The sequence below is a fragment of the Halichoeres trimaculatus genome, unplaced genomic scaffold (genome assembly GCF_033239565.1).
Source record: "Halichoeres trimaculatus isolate MK-OKI-2021-1 unplaced genomic scaffold, fHalTri1.1 fHalTri1_scaffold_20, whole genome shotgun sequence".
NCBI classification, from domain to species: Eukaryota; Metazoa; Chordata; class Actinopteri; order Labriformes; family Labridae; genus Halichoeres; species Halichoeres trimaculatus.
The window spans coordinates 6558347-6576061 of record NW_027437198.1 but is presented as its reverse complement, the minus strand read 5'-3'; the positions used below and the strand labels follow the sequence as shown (position 1 = coordinate 6576061).

Sequence of the window (17715 nt, the reverse complement as noted above, 5' to 3'; positions counted from 1 at the left end):
AGTAGAGGAAGAGAGTAGAAGAGAAACAGTAACACAAGAGTCATTAAACTTTTATCGAACCAGGACAAGAACCTGTTCTGCTGCAAAATGAACTGCCCTGAGATATCTCTGAAGTGTATTTGGTGAGAAAAATGTGCGTTTTTGTTAGTAGATGTGTGGCATCAGTCCTGTCAGTATGGTAATTACACATTAAGGTGTTCTTTTGGCTTTATGTATCATAATAGACGGAAAGGAAGAGATTAATTTCATGCATACTGTATGAAATTAATCAAATAAACATACTCACATCCCACTGAAATGACACTGACTGCTGAGAGTGTTAACCATCCAACAGACTAAATAAGAAATTTCCAGACATACTTCTGGCTCTGCCATTATTTTTTCACTGCGCTGATAAGAAAGAGCAAATTAATAAACAGCTCCCACAGCTCCTCTCTGTTATTGTGTGTGTATTCCCCAAAGGTTTTAGCTGCATTGCTTTCATTAGGTTGATAAAAGCAGTGCACTGTGGCTGTAATGTTTGGGGAATAAGCATATCATAAAAGAAGAAAGTCAATTAATGAGATTTCTGCTCATTTGCATCAGTTGTGCCTACGCGGACACCTTCAAATATATTCTTTAAATCAGAAATGACCATTTTCAGACGTGCTGACTGTCAGCTGCAGTCTGATTCATCAGCGTCTTTCTTAAGAAGGAATGTGTTTGTTAGTGTCAGCCGTGTGCTCATTAACACATTTTAGCTGCAGATTCAGACAGTTCACACTGCATGGCAATTAGATTGAGTCCCAACCCCCAAGCTCCCACACACACACACAGGCACACACACCTATAGCAACACGTGTCGAGTCACATGTACATTTGATGTGTTTAAGATATGCACCAGACATGTGGGCTCATTTATAGATTAAAGTCTAAGTGATTAAATGACCACTCCTGAATTTGCAGACGGACACATTTAGAAAATCCGAGGAGCGAACTCTTAATCCTTCTCTCCTGTCGTCTTAACTCTTCTCTCATCTTTCCCAGTGTGTCACACGACAACTTCTCATCAGCTTTATTGCCTCTTTGTGTTCACAGGAGCATGTTACCCCATTTCCTCCTCCTGAGCATCCCTCCACCTCTCCTCCACCCTCCGTCTCCTGGATCTCTCCCTGACTTTCTGCTTTTGAGCGCTTGCCCTTGCTCTTCTTCTGCCTTCCTCCCTCCTTCCTTCACTCCCTGCCTCTCTCCTCCCCTCCCCTCCTCCTCCTTTAGCTGCGCTCTCGACCAGCTTTCATTCCCCCTCACTCACACTCTCAGGCAGCATCCTCCCCATCCTCTCCACTTCTACCTTCACACTCACCTCTTCCCACCTCCCTCTCACCGCTCCTCTCGCCTTCTTCCTTTTTTTTTTCTCCCATCACCCACTAACACATATCATCTTTGGCATCTCTCCCCTGCCTCTTTCTCCCTCTTTTTTCACCCCATCTCTTCTATTTCTCTGTCTTTTCTCACACACTCAACCTTGCTGTCTCACGCGTTCCACACACACTCATGCTGATTGGCACCCAAGGACAGAGCACCCTCTCTCCAAAACCGGCGACCGGGTGCTTTGCTTGCAGGTTTCTTGACTCTGAGCTCAGCTGAGGAAGAGGCTGAGGAAGAGGCCATGGAGCACAGCCACATCTTCTCTGTTTTTTCCCCCAACGGGAGCTCCTGGAGCCCGGGGCAGCATCCCTCAGAGGTTACCCAGGGATGCCCCCTTGGACCACTGCCGGTCATCTACTACAGCATCCTGCTCTGTCTTGGCCTGCCTGGTAAGAAACATGAGTGTGTGTTTGTTGTGTGTGTTTGTGTGTGTAACCACATCTCCTGTGTCACTTTGCACAAAGTCTTGATCAGAAACTGCATCCGAGGGTTGCGGGGATCACGCTTTGCATGTTGATCAGTTGTGCACTTGTATGTAGGTTTGAGTGAGAGGGTGTCACACACAGCTGCTTCTGAATGTCACACACACACACACACACACACACACACACACACACACACACACACACACACACACACACACACACACACACACACACACACACACACACACACAAACGCAAACACTGTTGATTTGTCAGTCTGACCTTGTGACAGTGACTTGTACACATGTGTGTACTTTGCATGTGTGTGTCTGTTCAGTTTCCTTCATGTGTCACATAAATTAGAAAAGCAGCAACTTCAAGAGCAGAGCATCTCCGAGTTTCATTATTCATCGTAACTTTTGCATTTTTTATATTTACCTGAGGTTATTGATGTTCTTGAGCGAGTAAAGTGTGTGATGACAAAAGACTGACCTGTTGTTTGTTTGTGTGTATGTGTATATGTGTGTATGTGTGTGTGTGTGTTACATCAATGACCTGAATGAAGCGATGACGCCTCCTTGTTGTGTCTTTACCATCGACTGATGAGTCCATTCACCGTCACTGTCAGCCTCTATCCCACTGCGTGATCTATGAGTGCTCACCCCGGCTCACACAGGGAGGCAAAGTGATGTGTGCATGAACTTTAAGTGTGTTATATGACTCTGTGTGTGTGACAGAGAGTGAAAGATAAGGTTAGAAAATGTGGATGTGTCAGGAGGAAAAGAAAAGTTTTTGCTGTCGACTGTAAGATTGAGGCTCAGACTTTTGATGCAACCCTTCTGCTTTGCTCAAACGCCTAAATCATTAATACAGACTGAACAGAGCAGATTCACTGTGATAAAGCTTTACTAACTTAACTAACACCTGGAGGTGATTTGTTACACTGTTGAGTCCAGAAAATTCTTCTAGGGGTTTTGGAGTTGATATAAAAAAGAAAAGAAAAGAAAGCATGGGGGAGGACTGTGGAAGTCCTAAGCAGACATACATCCATATATTTTTATCACTTTGTTTTTCCATTTAAAGCATTTTCAAGTTGTGTTCTCAGAATCAGGTATAGTTGAATTGTTATAATAATAATAATAATAATAATAATAATAATAATAATAATAATAATAATAATAATAATAATAATAATAATAATAATAAATCTTATTTATGAAGCACTTTTCATCAAAATGATCTCAAAGTGCAACAGTGAAGCAAGGTAAAAAACAAAACAAGATTACGAACAGGTTAAAGGCAGGGTTGGTAATCCTGCAAAACTAGCATAAATTTGAATGTAGCATCTCATCAGGACTCCTCCTAGCCCCTCCTCCCCCTCGCCTTGGAGCTCCTCCAAAGCAACGCCCTGCTCACATGCACGATCGCCGCTGATTCGCGACTATGATTGTGAATAACTGAAAGACGGACTCAGCACATCATTTTATGTTTTGCACTACGTAAAGTCATGTCTCATTTAGACGTAAGGAAAGACCAAAAAGTTAAAACGTAAAGCTAAAAAATGAATAAACTGTCATGCTAGCATTATCCACCTGTGACACGATATCAGGAGTAAAGCTGTAATACAAATAGTACATGTACATTTTCTCTAGGACTTACTAAATACTACAAGTTTTTTTGCCTGTTAGAGCCCCTGTGGTGAGAGTTTACTTGGCCCAGTTACCTCGATCAGTACTGTTGTCCTTTTGTATGAACTAGCGTGAAGAAAATGTGTGACGTTATCGTTTCTACTGAAAACGCCGGCTTACTGTTAATGTTACATGGCAACGGTGGTGGCAGTGTTTCAGAAAAATTCCACCCTGGATATCGTTTTCAAAAGTCGACATCATGTATTGCTTGCCATCAGGACATATAGATAATTTTCACCAGTATATCAAAAAGTGTATCTAAATCAAACTACCAATTATACCTTTAAATACTTTCAGAGAATACTTTTTTAAAATGAAAGATTTTCAGGCCCTTTTGAAAGATTCTGTTGCTTGTGGAGCCCTCAGGTGGTCAGGGAGGGTATTCCACAAGCAAGGAGCGGCTGATGCCCAATCACCCATCATCATCACCAAACACAGTTTAGTCCTGGGGTGCAGAAGGAGGTAGTTGATACCTGAGCAGAGGCATGATGACGTTGATGGTGTGAGGTGTTCTTTTAGGTTTTGGGGGGGGGGGGGATTTCTGTGGATGCAATGATGAGTTAGGAGGGAGATTTTGTATTGAATCCTGAATGAAACTGGAAGCTAGTGGAAGCAGTGAAGGATGGGTGTTATGTGGTTATACCTCTGCACCCTCATCAGGATCCTAGCAGCACTGTTTTGGATGTTTTGGAGTTTTTGTAGGCTCTTGCTAGGAGTCCCGATGGGGAGTGTGTTAAAGTAGTCGAGCCTTGAGGAGACAAAGGCGTGGACGATTTTTTCTCAGTTTCTGAAAGACTAAGTAAAGGACTAAGTTTTGCAATGTTTCTTAAGACGTGAAAGGAGGTCTTATGAAACTGTTAACTGTTATCTTGAGATCACAGCCCGAATACACCAAATGCAGTCCAGCCCTGCTCTGTGGTGTGGCTGCACATTCAGTCTGGCATGATGCAGGACTACCAGACAGCTGGTTTGTAAGTCTGAGGAGTTCCTATAGTTCCAATCCATTGATAAGCCTCGCCTTGTTCATGTTCGACTATGAAACCTTAAACCTGCTGAATCCTGGCCTTGCTGCCTTCACTTTGTTTGTTTGTTTTTGTAGTCAAGCTAAAAAGGATCTGGTTTTGACACTATTTGTTTTATATTGAAACTCACTGGGCGTTTTAGGTTGTTTCCTTGCATGACTTTCTGTCCAGTTTGATTTGCCCTCCAATAAACTGACGCATCACAGCTCAAGCATCCAGCAAAAACTGGATGATCGGGCATATGCTGGGACCCATCGGAGCAGGGAAGCAGCCGGACCACAATGGCATAGATCCAGTGTGAGTTCACACTGCAAAAAAACCCTGAAATCTTATCAAGTGTTTTTGTCTTACTTTCAGTAAAAAAATGCTTGAAAATTTGTTAAAACTAGATTAATGTCTCAATACAAGTAACTTTTCTCTTGTTCCATTGGCAGATTTTTTTACTCGTTACAAGCAATTCAGACCTCATTTTTGTCTTTAAATAACTTGAAACAAAAAAAAAATTCTGGACTGGTCAGGTGAATGTGGCTCGGATTAAGTGTAAATAGACATTTTCTATTGAAAATACGACAAAAAAAGAGGAAAGATTTCATTTTTTCCAGTGCACACATTGACCTGATTTGAAACCTATTAGATCCAGTGCGGTGATGGACCACAGATGCATCTGGTGTAATTGGACCGCAAAAATGAGGGGGAAAAAAAAAATTACAGTAGTGTGTCACACAAACAACAAAAAAAAACAGCCTCTTCATCTTCATTTTTCACCAGGCTGTATGAACTGAAACTCTTGTGTGTGTCCTCAGTGGAGGACTCTGTTGATGACAGTAGCTGTTGATGTTATTCTCTGGCTAAACAGACAAGTGAGTGTCATTGTCTGAGAAGGACACAAGCGTCACATACGACCTGGGTAATATATTTTAGGTGCTACCGTGAATCTCCCAAGAGAAACCGTCTCATAGGGAGGACAGGAAAGGGTACTGGCTGCTTGTAAAAAGTCCAGAAGTGTCCACCAGACCACTCAAAGCACTCCAGGCTCTGCTATATTGGGAATCTATACATGTTTTTATGTAAATTGATCTGACGCTCTTAGGTCCCACTTTCTGTCTCACTGGATCTGCTGTCTTGGTATTGACGCTGAACGCAGCATCCTCTCTAGAAACTGTCTCAAAAAAGAGACGTACTTCTGGAGCAGTGGCGATTGCTCTAAGACTGCAAGAGAAGCTCAGCTTCCCCTAAAATGTCCCCAAAAAGTGGTGATGTGTTCTGCTGTGTGTACATTTCATCGACAAAATATGCGCTAGAATTCCTTCATCTTTTGTTCAGAATCAGCTCCTATCACAGGTAACTGGCTCCACCTTCTTCTCATTCATCCCCACAGCGTCTCAGAGCTTTAACACAGTTGGACGCTGAGCGTCTTATGACTAAAGTGAGGAAGCGTAGAGTGGGTTGTTCCACTGTGGAAACTGGACAGTCATTGGATAAACGCTGGGCTTTGTCCCGCCATCGGACGCTCAGCGTCTCTGAGGGTCTATGAGACAGTGGGCTGGCCTGGACGCTGGGCTTCTGCATGATGATTGGATGATCTATCTGAATCCCTTTTTGATTGACAGTGAAATGAGCCAGTCAGCGATCTTGAAGTATAACCCTCCACAGGAGCATCTTCTGAGTGATACATTTACTTGTTCTGGGCTGATCCAGAGGCTTTATCAAACCCCAGCGAGTTTACCTTTCTTAAAAAGACGAGTGTTAAGAGAACACTGGTAAAATCCCTGGAAAAAACACCTGGTTGGTACAACAGGGTCACAGATCATTTTCCTGAAAAGGAACGAAGGGTAGAATTTACGTTTTAATGAATAAACAAATTTATAATGAAGGATGGAAAAAAATGAGCTTCCCCTCTTTGACTGACCAGCGGCCGCCACTGTTCTGAAGGGCTTCGTACACAAGAAGATATGTGGATCAGACTTTAGTTTGTGATATAACTGCTTTATGATGACTCGGGGTAACTGAAATATAAGTTTAAAATGACAGACTGAAATAATTGTTGCAATAAAAGTTAGCTTCTTCTGTTCCCAGAGCTTGAAAGAAGCATCAGGATGTTTTATGTCTTTAATTTTGCTTGCAATCTTTTTGTCTTCTTGGGTTCCTGACGTCTCAAAAGTCTGTTTTCAGCTGCATTACACTTAAAATCCACCAATGAAAAATGAGCATTAATAACACATGGATACATCATGGACAGATTATTCTATGATCAGTTTACAGCTTTATTGTTTGGTGGGAATTATACAAAGGTGAGAGGGGAAAGCAAAGTTTACGCCTTACAATGAATCTAATTAGTCCCTCATGTTTTGTTTGACCCACTGCAGCAGATTAATTTATCCTCCTGACCTCTGTACCCCCTTTGATAGAAACTGAAAGCTCAACTGTAGCTGCTCTGGTTCAGACCAAATCTGCAATGCAAAGTTAAAAAAAGCTGCCGTATGCCAAGGCTGCAGTTGTTGCTAAACAGATTTGCAGTATCAGTAAAAGCAAAAATCTGTCTGTCTCGACTCGGCTAATTAATTCTCTCACAAAGCAAATCCAGTCTTGCACAAGCAATTCCCTGCGCTGCAATTGAGACTTTTCATCCTCTCCTGCTGCTTCTGAGCTGTCTTTACAAACGTGATTGAATCTGTTTGTTTAATCAGAGAGCAACAATAACCTGCGAGTGTAACGCGATCCTACAATAGTCGTCTGAATTAATGGCAGAGTCGAGTGCAGCCGCCTGGTTTCTTTGCAGCAGCTCGAGTTCGACTTCCTCAATCATTATGACACGGCTCGTTGAGTTCACGCTGAATCATGAATGTTTCATGAGCATGTGTGAGTAGTAGCGGCGTGATCTACAGACACACCAACACAACGCTCCCAGATGGATGGGAGGGTGCTACCTTGATTACCAGGCAGGGTTTCATTAGTTAAGGGGCAACAGAACTGCAGAGACGTCGTCATGTCTCCAGCTCTCACCCACTTTGACCTTTAAGCTGCAGGGAGAGAAAGACGGGATGAGTGGAGGAGAGGGTCACATCAAGAGGAGAGGGCTGAGGGCAGAGAGACGATCAAAGAAGGTGATGAAAAAAGAGCTTTTGCAGGTCAAGCTGCGGGAGATGATTGCACGTTGACCTGGGGAAATGATGAGCTGAGAGACTGCGATGGACGAGTAGTGAAAGGGAGTTATGAAGGGCACAAAGAAGACAAAGAAGAAGATGAAGAAGAAGAGGAGGATCACAGTTATGGAGATGTGACCGGTAATAAAGAAAGAGCATAATAACAGCAGAGCCAGTGAAGTGGCACCCTTTGAGCCCAGAGTGGGGGAACAGACAGAGGCGAAACCAATCGCCTCAAATTTTAATTAATGGCTTACCCCCTCCATCCCTCCTTCCTCTCTTCTCACACTCCACACGGCCTGAGACTGAAACAGACGTGTGCTCGAGCACCAATCAGAGCCATGAGGAGTCGTTTCCTTCGTCACGCTGAGATGCGAGGCCTGTTCTTTGTACAGTACAGTCTGTTTCAAAGCGCTAGCTGCTAACACGTTTACAGCTCCGTTTGTCGAGTCGTCGGGGGATAATTTCCAAGCTGTAACTGCAGGTTCAAGTGAGGTTACTCTGCAAGCACAGCCTCTTCTTTGTTCTTGTTTTTTTGGGGGGCTCAGGTTGAACGATTCCCCATCACTGCTCTGGATGTTTCTGCACCAACATTTTAGACACTGTGTCATGGTTTGGGTTTTCTGTTGTGTTTTTTTTAATTTTGGATTTTCTTCTGTGTCTTGAGTTTCTTTCTTTTTTTTTTTTTTTTTAATTCTTGTGTTGATCTTGGTTGCTCTTGTTGAGTGTTCTGTGTTTTCCTGTTTTCTTTGTTGTTTGTTTCCCATGTGGTTTTGATTTGGTTCTTGTCATGTGTATGTCTTTTTGTGGTTATTCTTAATTTTTCTGTGTTTAAGAGGTATTGAGGCTGTTTTACAAAGTGCCTACTACTCTAGCTACTACTCTCCTATTTTGGCTGAAATTCAGTCTAATGCGAAAAACTTGCAAAATCTGCTGTATGCCAAAAATCCCTGTATGTCCTACTGATCCAGGAAAATTCCTCAGTATGCAACGAACCAGTCTACCTGGCTTACTGTTTCCCACAATGCACAGCACTGACACTGATTGTCAAGGAGGGTGGCAGGTTTTGGTGAATTACTGCCATCTAGTGGAATGAGTCGACATTATAACTACAATACAACAACACGAATGATACGGTCCATGAAATAGAAGTGAAGTGATGAGAAAGAAACACCAGTAAATCTTGTCACTACTGGTTGTAAAAGAGGTAAACCACTAATTACCCCTTTTTAACCATACATGGATTATATGGAAGTGTTTTTTTCATCAGCTGTAAAAAAATAAAAATCCAGATTTATTTTCAGTCAATGATACAACTTTTGGTGTGAAATTAGAAATCAAAAATGATGATTCTGCTGTGATGTGATTAACAAAATAACTAAATGTTAAGATCATATATTTATTTTAAAGGCAAAAAAAACCCCAAAATCATCTGTAGCTCCGCCTTCAGAGACTGGAAACCAGAGTAGTAAACTACAAAACAGACCCAACAGAACAGTCAGACTACATACTACAAGCAAAAGCAATAGATAGCATTCAGTGCCTACTACGTTCTACATTCACATGTAGTGTGTAGTAGGCAGTTTGGAAAACGGCCGCTGTCTCTGTTTTGAGGTTTCCTGTGTTTGGTTTAGTTCTCCTTGGCTGTTTTCCAAACCGTCTACTACATACTACATGTGAATGTAGTACGTAGTAGGCACTGCATACTACCTACTGCTTTTGCTTGTAGTTTGTAGTATGACAGTTCTGTTGGGTCTGTTTTGTAGTTTACTACTCTGGTTTCCAATCTCGGAAGGTGGAGCTACAGATGATTTTTTTTATTTTTTTTTATTTTTTTTTTTTGCCTTCAATATGAATATATACAAACAATCTATAGGCAGATCTTGGCATTTAGTTATTTTGTTAATCATATCAAACAGAATCATCATTCTTGATTTCTAATCTTACACCAATAATTATATTATTTACTAAAAATAAATCTGAAAGGGATTTTGATTTTTTACAGTTAACATAAAAAAACACTTTAATATATAATCCACGTATGGTTTAAAAAGTGAATTAGTGATTTATATGGGCTAATGAATTTGTAGAAGTAAACACCTCTTTTACGACTGGAAGTGACAAGATTAACCAGTGTTTCTTCTCATCACTTCACTTATATCTCACAGACCAGCTAAAGTTAGTGTTGTGCTTCAGTAATAACACCGACTCATTCCAGTAGATGACGGTAATTCACCAAACCCTGCCACCTGCAAAGACAAACAGCGTTAGATCCATGCATTGTGGGAAACAGTATGTCAGGTAGACTGGTCTGTTGAATACTGAGAAATCTTCCTGGATCAGTAGGACATCCGAGGATTTTTAGTATACTGCAGATTTATCAAGTTTTCGCATACTGACTACTACAGACTGAATTTCAGCCAAAAAAGTCAGCACTGCTAGTGTGGTAGGCAGTGGCGTGGCGTGGAGATTTTTTTTGAGGAAGCCAAGTGAGACAAAGCCTGTTATCTGTACTTTTTTTTAGGGAGTGGGGTACATAAAAGGCTTTGTTGCAGTTTGTATCGCTATTTCATGTAACGGACCTGTTAGAGTGCCCAGAGAGCGCTCGTTTTACTTACTTCAAACACCGACACACGCCCTTTAGCTCTCCCACCCTCAATCACTCATTCACACACGTACATTGTCCTCTTGACTTAGCTTAAACATCGTATTAATTAATTCAACCGCCCACTTAGACGCACAACCGGCCGCTTCATGCACACTGCTAATGTGCTAACCTCCCTGATTTCATTCAGTGGCTCGAGGATGACGATACTGTGATTTGATTGGTTTGAGGCCAAAGACAGGGTGGCTTCCCTTGGCACAGTCTTGGTCAATCACAGATGAGCAGTGTCATGACCACGGCCTCATCTGATTGGTCAATCATTCTTGTTTTTTTTCACCAAGGGATGCCAACTCTGCTTGGCTTCCTTGCGGACAGCAACGTGCAGTATCGTATTTTCACCACGCATTCGCCACAGAACATTTACGAGGGCGCTGTTTTACACATTGTAAAATGCTCAATAACTAGAGGAGAGAAATAAGGAGGAGATGGCGGTGACAAAACACAGAAGAAGTATCGAAACTGTTAAAAAGGAATATTTTCATTAAATCACAGCTACAGTCTAAAAAAAGAGAGGAAGCATGGCTTCCCTTGGCCTCCGGGAGAAAACGCCACTGGTGGTAGGTGGTTTGGAAAAACAGCCTCTATGTTTCTTGTCTTGTCAGTTCATTGTCTGTGTTGGATTGTATGCTGTCACAGTCTCCTGTGCTTCTTGGTTTCTCTCTTGAGTTTTTGAATGTTTTTTTCTTTTGTTAGAGTTTTTGGTTTGAACTTTGGTTTTTTAAATTAGTGTAGTAAAACATTTTAAATTACATCTCGGTTTGCATCCTCTTCCTCATTTTTACACCATGGTTCCTGACAACCTGCTCTTTAAGGCACCTCCTTAGTCCAGCAGGGCCCAAAGCTGCTTAGAGGATTAAAATAATTCTCTTCAATTCTATTAAACAATTATTCAGTTGTAAAATATTATTTAATTAGTCCTCTAGCTCCAATAAAAGTTTCACCAACACTTGCAGCATGTTGATGATTTTTCTCAGCCCCTGCAGCAGATTTTCTCCAACGTGCTGAACTGTATCACTCTTTCTGTTAAATCATGTGTAACTGGAAGCAGTGTCTCTGTAAGTTTATTTTCCACATGCTCAGTTAGGTGATTTATCAAACTTTGGGAAAGCTCTGAGCTTATGTTTCCATAAGACACTGTAAAAAAGAAGTTAGAAACCATCTGCTGTTCCCTTTACTAGTTCAGAGCTTGTCACGTTTCAGTCTGAAAAGTAAGCCTTCACTGTAGCTCTGATATCAAAAGCAGGGTCAAAATAATGAAAAGGTGCAGCTGAATTCTGAACTGAAGTACACTGAAGCATAAAGGATTCGAAGTGAGGTACAAGGTCCTCACAGCGGCAGATGTGCTGAAGTTACCTTCAACCGTTTTCATGAAAAGCACGTGTGCACATTAAAACAAGACGGTTCATCCTGTACCATGGAAACAGAGCGACTTTTTCAACGAAAGCATTGAAGGCATTGATGTTTCAACATGAACACAGAAAACTTACACAGATCTGAGGTATTCAGCAGAAACATGGATCATCTTTAACAGGAGCAGAGCAGCAAATGAAACAATGGAAAACTGACGAAAGAAGTCACAAATGATGCAAGCTTCATTTTCACTCATGCATCTCAGGATTTGCTCATTGAGTTTGCCCTCTTTTCTGCACATTTTCAAACCATCAACTAGCTTTAAAAAAACTGTACGTTCACCCAGGCTGGAATTGCTAAAAAAGCATTATATATATTTTTAAAAATTCTCTAAAACTCACTTATTCAGTCTTGCTTTTATGTAGAATTTTATTATTTTAATGATTATTATATTCATTTAGTAGCAATTCTAATGTGTGTGTGAGCCAGATGCTGATAGCCGCGTCACTTACGTAATAATGTGGTGCCATAGCTATCGTACCCTGCAATAAATTCAACGAAGAAGAAAAATGGGACACAGTAACTCCAGAGCAATGGAGAATATCCAGCAATCTGTCTTTTTTATGATTGTCATGTGGCTTTTTGTTACAAAGTACAATCAAGTTTTGTTTCAGAAAAGACTGTGTGCCACCAGGAGAAATACAGCAGCCTCTGACGTATGGTGAGTGGCGATTCTTTCGAAAACAAACTTTGTTGGTGGCCTGTTTTGATCATGTCCTTCATATATCCGTGCTGCAGTGTAGCCATCCCTAAAAGAGGAACGTTATCAGGCATGATGGGATATAATTACTTCAGCATAATCTATGTCCACTGCAGAGTCTCCACCGTGTTGGAGGGAGGAACCCTGTAAGCATCCTAATGAGATGTCCAACCACCTAAACTGGCATCTGTCAAGCCTGAGCCCTTGAGACCATGTGTGAGGGCTGAAACAGAGTGATTGATAAATAAAAGCTTTGCCTTCAGGCTCAGCTCCCACTTCACTGTGATGGTCCAGAACAATTCCCAAAATACTACTGAGGCTTCATCAACCTGGTCATCAATCTCACACTTTATCCTCACACAGGAACAATGCAGTGAGTGTGTGAAAGGGGATATCACCGTCAATATCTACAAGCACATGCTCTCACTCCTCACTGTAAAAAAAAAAAAATAGAGTTCTGCAGAAAAACACCGTTATTTTACAGCAAAAGACTCTTTGAAGTGATGCTGTTTTGTACACAGAGGACATAAGACTGCTGAACATTAAAGTATTGCATTGGGGGATCAGGAACAACACTGCAACAACACTGCATTGACCGGCTGTGTAATTCAAATAACATTTTTTTTTAAAAATTGATCAACATAGCAAAGACCATCAACACATCTCATTTATTAAAAACGAAACAACGTAAAAATCACTGGGTACAGGGTCTGCACAATAGAGCACACACAGCCAGTCCACTCCATGGGGCACAAACAGCTGGTCCGCTCCTTGGAGCACAGATAGCTGTTCCGCGCCGTGGAGCACTAACATGCTGTGTCCCCTGTATAGCAGGGTCTCATATCCACAGTGTGTCCTCCTCACTCATGGTTACAATCTATGTCAAAATAAAAATGACTTTACTGTGAAATAAAAGGAAAATAGTAACAATTAGGGAATAAACTGGTGGAGAAAAAATGACCAGTGATGCATGAGAGGAAAGTGTTTTTAGGAGAAGGGCAGTGTGTTCTGTTTGGAGTTTTTTTTATTTATTTATTTTTTTTGTGAATTAACCTCTGATCAAAAAACAATCCTTTATTTTTACATTTTTTTCACATAGTTCTATGTTGCAGCATTTGACTGTAATATTACTGTTTTTGTCTAGGAAACATGGCTGCCAGTGCTTTTACCGTTTTTTTTAAAACAGATTTTTATCTTTTGGAGTTAAGTCCTGTATTTTCAGTTATTTTAAGTTGCACTGCATTTTTTACAGTGTTTGTAATTTTAGGGTATCTGTCTGGAAACTTTGCTGCCAATGCGTTTACCGTTTTTATTACAGTTTGTTTTTTTAATCAGTGAATTGCAACCATGAGTGAGGAAGGTACAGGGTTCAGCTGGCATAATACCTAAAAAAAAAACATTCAGGATGTTATTTTACAGATATTTTCTGTAATTCTACTGTTTTTTACAACATTTTTGGAAAACAGAAAAAATACTCATAAATTGAGAGTTAATAACTGTAAAATTCTGATTCTTTGTTTTTTTTATTTTGGAAAATTACTGAAAATATTTGTAAATCTGCATTTTGTTGTTTTATAAGAAAACAAGAAAAATCTGTTTAAAATTACAGATCATTTTCTGTAAAATTACATTTTTTTAACAGTGCTTCTGTTGGAGAATCAGGGTGTGATTTGGGCATGTGGTCATGTGATCGCGTGAAGACAAATCCTTCCATTCCCATTTATCCACCTGACTGAGGGGGAAAAGGTCAGGGATGTTAGGCGCTAACAACCGCTTGTTTCTCATTCCAGTGTAGGCCAGGTGATGGCCGCTACTTAATGAAGAGATGGGCCTCATTGATTTTCAGTTTGGACTATTGATCTGTCAATCTGCATCAGCAGCAGGGCACGCATGGAGGGGTGGAGGCTTGTGAATACACATCATCACTCTAAAAGAAGACATTCAAACTAGGGTGTTTGGACCGGGAGAGGAGAAATGATGTAAAGGTCTGCAAAAAATGTCGTTAAGATTTCCAGCACTGCTTTGTCTCCAGTATGCAGGTACAGAGAGGAAGTGAGCGTGTCAGCCCTAAAGGAAGGAGACAAGCCAGAGAGGGTGAAGGAGGAGAGGGGAGGCAAGAGAGGAGGAAGGTGTTGCTTTGGGGCAATAAATCAGAGATGCAGTGACAGAGATGACATTGTCAGACCAGCTGACAGTGTCAGTGCTGCTGGAAATGCTGCAAATCCTTCTTCATGTCCCATTTCTTCAGAATCAAGCGCGTCATCCTGAGACGTGGTTGTCGTGCTGTAATTGGGACATAAATGCTCCACAAACTCTTCGCCTCTTCCCTGCAATTACATTTCTCTCCTCCTCGTTTCAAACCAAACAACTTTCACCTTCATGTTTCTTTGGATTGAAGCCTCATAAAAATGTCTGGAAGGGATTCAAGAGCTGGTTTTAATTTTATGCATTGTTTACAAAGCCTTTAAATAGATGAGCTGAGTGTGTCAGTCTGCAGAGCCACATCACAGGCAGCAGCCTCATTTTGAGGAGAGTCATCTGCACTGAGATTTAACCCATTCACTCCAGAAGAAGCAACCAGAAGTACGTTAATTTGGAGACCATCATTATTAAACTAACAAAAGAAGATGATAGCTGTCACAAAAGCAATCGAGAAAATCAGCATGAGAGTTGATTAAGTTATTTCTAAAAGACCGAGTATTGTGCTTTTGGGGGGTTTAAACCGTCTCTTTTGTACCCCTGCAGTAGCTTTACATGAGTCAGCGCTAAAAAACTTATCTCCGACAAAACACTTGATTTTGCTGCTATCTGTAAAACCCAGTTTCCACCAAGCAGTCTGGTTTAGATCCAGGTTGGATCGGTAAAGCTTGATCCTGTTAGCGTTTACACCGCCAACCATGCTCCCTCCTCTAGGTTGCTTGTAAGCCAGGTGCTGATAGCTGCGCCAGTTATGTCATAACGTGACGCCATAGCAGCATGATACAGTGTGCCCTGCTGATGAATCCAACAAAGAAAAAAAGTGACACAGTAAACACAGAGCAACGATGGAAGACATCCAGCAATTTGTCATCTTTGTGATTGGCATGTGGCTCTTAGATACAAAGACCAACCAGGCTTTGTTTCAGAGAAGACTGTGAGCTGCCAGGAGAAATACAGCTGTTGTAGCATGGCAAGTGACAACAGTGTTTCTAGCTCCACCTTCTGGGATCAGATCGGTATGTCTGGCACCCCAACAGAACAGTACCAAGAAGTAGGACGGTGCGAAGCAGGTGCAGAACGTTATATGGAACCTCCTGGAAAATCTTGATTCAACAAATTGGTATCGCTCATGCCTACAATGCATAAACAGCAATTAACATGGGGAATGGTAAGGTGTGACAAGATTAAAAAAAAACAAAAAACTTTTTTTGGAGGAAGAAATTGAGATTTTATTAGAAGAATATAGAATGAACCAACAGGAAAGAGAAATAGAACATTTGGCTTAAGATTTTTGAACACAGAAATGTGTTTCTGGGTGCACAGCATAAGACCTCAAAAAAAAAAAAAAAAAAAAAAAAAGGAATATAGAAGCTATTTTTCAGAACAAGCACCACAGTAACACCCCAGTAACTCCATAAATAACTCTACAAGCAGCTGTTTGAGGAACTCCAACATTTCACCATAAACATCGTAGAAGGACCCAGATGCTTGAAAGCCAAAAGCGAAGCAAACTTGCAAAACTGGCAGCAGTGAGCCTGACCAATTTGAGACTTTGACTATCTCCTTATCTAATTGTGAAATGTCATCTTCCCTAATTCTAAATGAGTGAAAGACGCCTGGTGCTCCCAGCCCAGCGCAGCTCTGAATCTCTAGCCAGACTCTTCTCCTCTGTTGTACTATACGATCCACAGAGTCCCTTTCTACTATAAGAGATGTCTGAAGACTCATCTGTCCAGGGAAAACTTAAGGCCTTCATCTGACCCTTCTCCTCTTCGTCCTCAGGGGTAGAATGAGTCAGAAGGTCTCAGACCCAGCTCTTAAGCTGCGTTTCCACCAAGCAGACTGCATTTGGTTCGTCTCGGTACGGCGCGCATTTTGTGGTGTTTCCACTGACTTATCCCGGGATAGATCCCCAAATAACCAAGATGAGCCGTCCCTCTTTTTGAGACCCTTTGGTAGGGGTGCCAGACTGAACCGGTCAGCTCTCTTAATTAATAAATATATAAAGCCCTTCTTCTTGTGGCAATTTGTCACACTAACAAAGGTTTTTCCTTCTGTCTAAATTCTTGCTTCTGTTGTCTGTTGATCTGGACAAAAGCATCTGTTAAATTAAGCTGTAGAATTGTAAATTTGCTGTTGAGCCTCATATCCTCTAAATAATACTAATAATAATGGATTTCATTTATAACCCACTTTACATTTGTGAGCAAATTTCAAAGTGCACAATAATAAGAAAACAATAAAAACACGGCCGAGGGGGAGCATGTACATGGTGAAGAGGATTGGACCAAGGACAGAGCTCTGGGGGACCCCACAGGTGACAGTATGGAGGCAGGATCTAGCATCCCCCAGGGCTGCAAACTTACTGTGAGGTATGAGTGAAACCATTGGAGGACAGTGCCAGAGATACCAATGTCTTGTTGGAGGCGGTGAAGGAGGATGTGGTGATCACTATTATCAAATATCTATTGTCTTCACATAGTTTATCTTAGAAACATGAGCAGGCTTCACCGTCCTTTACTGCCATTAGCGCCTATTGTTGAGGTGTTAACCTGGCTCATGCTAATTAATTTTTTTTTTTTCACCATTTGTACAAACAGTTCATTTTCATTGCTAATGGCTGGATGTGGATCCAGGCCCAGATCTCTTTGGTAAGAATCGGTTTTGATCAGTTTGCAGGTAGATTCAGGGAATTCTAACATATGAATATGTAGAGGATTAAAAATCTGCTCACATCCAGCATTGATACCCCCTCTTTGATAAATGAAAGCACCGCTGGGGGGAAGGTGACAGACAAAGCTGATAGTAGTATGATGTTAAGGCAGCTTTTTAAATTTTCCACCACAATAACACAAGAAATACGTTTTTCGAACCACAAGAAAATAAAATTAGGTTATTTCCGGAAAAATCTTACTTCTAAGAGCAACTTAATGTTTCAGTCTTTTTACCAGCAGTATGGTTTTTAACATGTGATCTAAGCCATATTGAAGTCCTCTTTGATTGTGTTTCTGAGGCTCAGCAGAGATGACCTCCTGGTTTGTATCTGAGGGATAGGA

General features: G+C 41.2%; 1 protein-coding gene across 1 annotated transcript in view; it reads left to right on the top strand.

Moving 5' to 3' along the window:
• The first annotated feature begins 1294 nt into the window (after positions 1-1294).
• gpr139 (G protein-coupled receptor 139) overlaps positions 1295-17715 on the top strand; it is a 31241-nt gene continuing 14820 nt past the window's right edge. Inside the window, exon 1 of the mRNA XM_074696749.1 lies at positions 1295-1796. Coding sequence (XP_074552850.1) covers positions 1649-1796 — 148 coding nt within the window. The 5' untranslated portion in view covers positions 1295-1648. The remainder of the gene's footprint in view (positions 1797-17715) is intronic.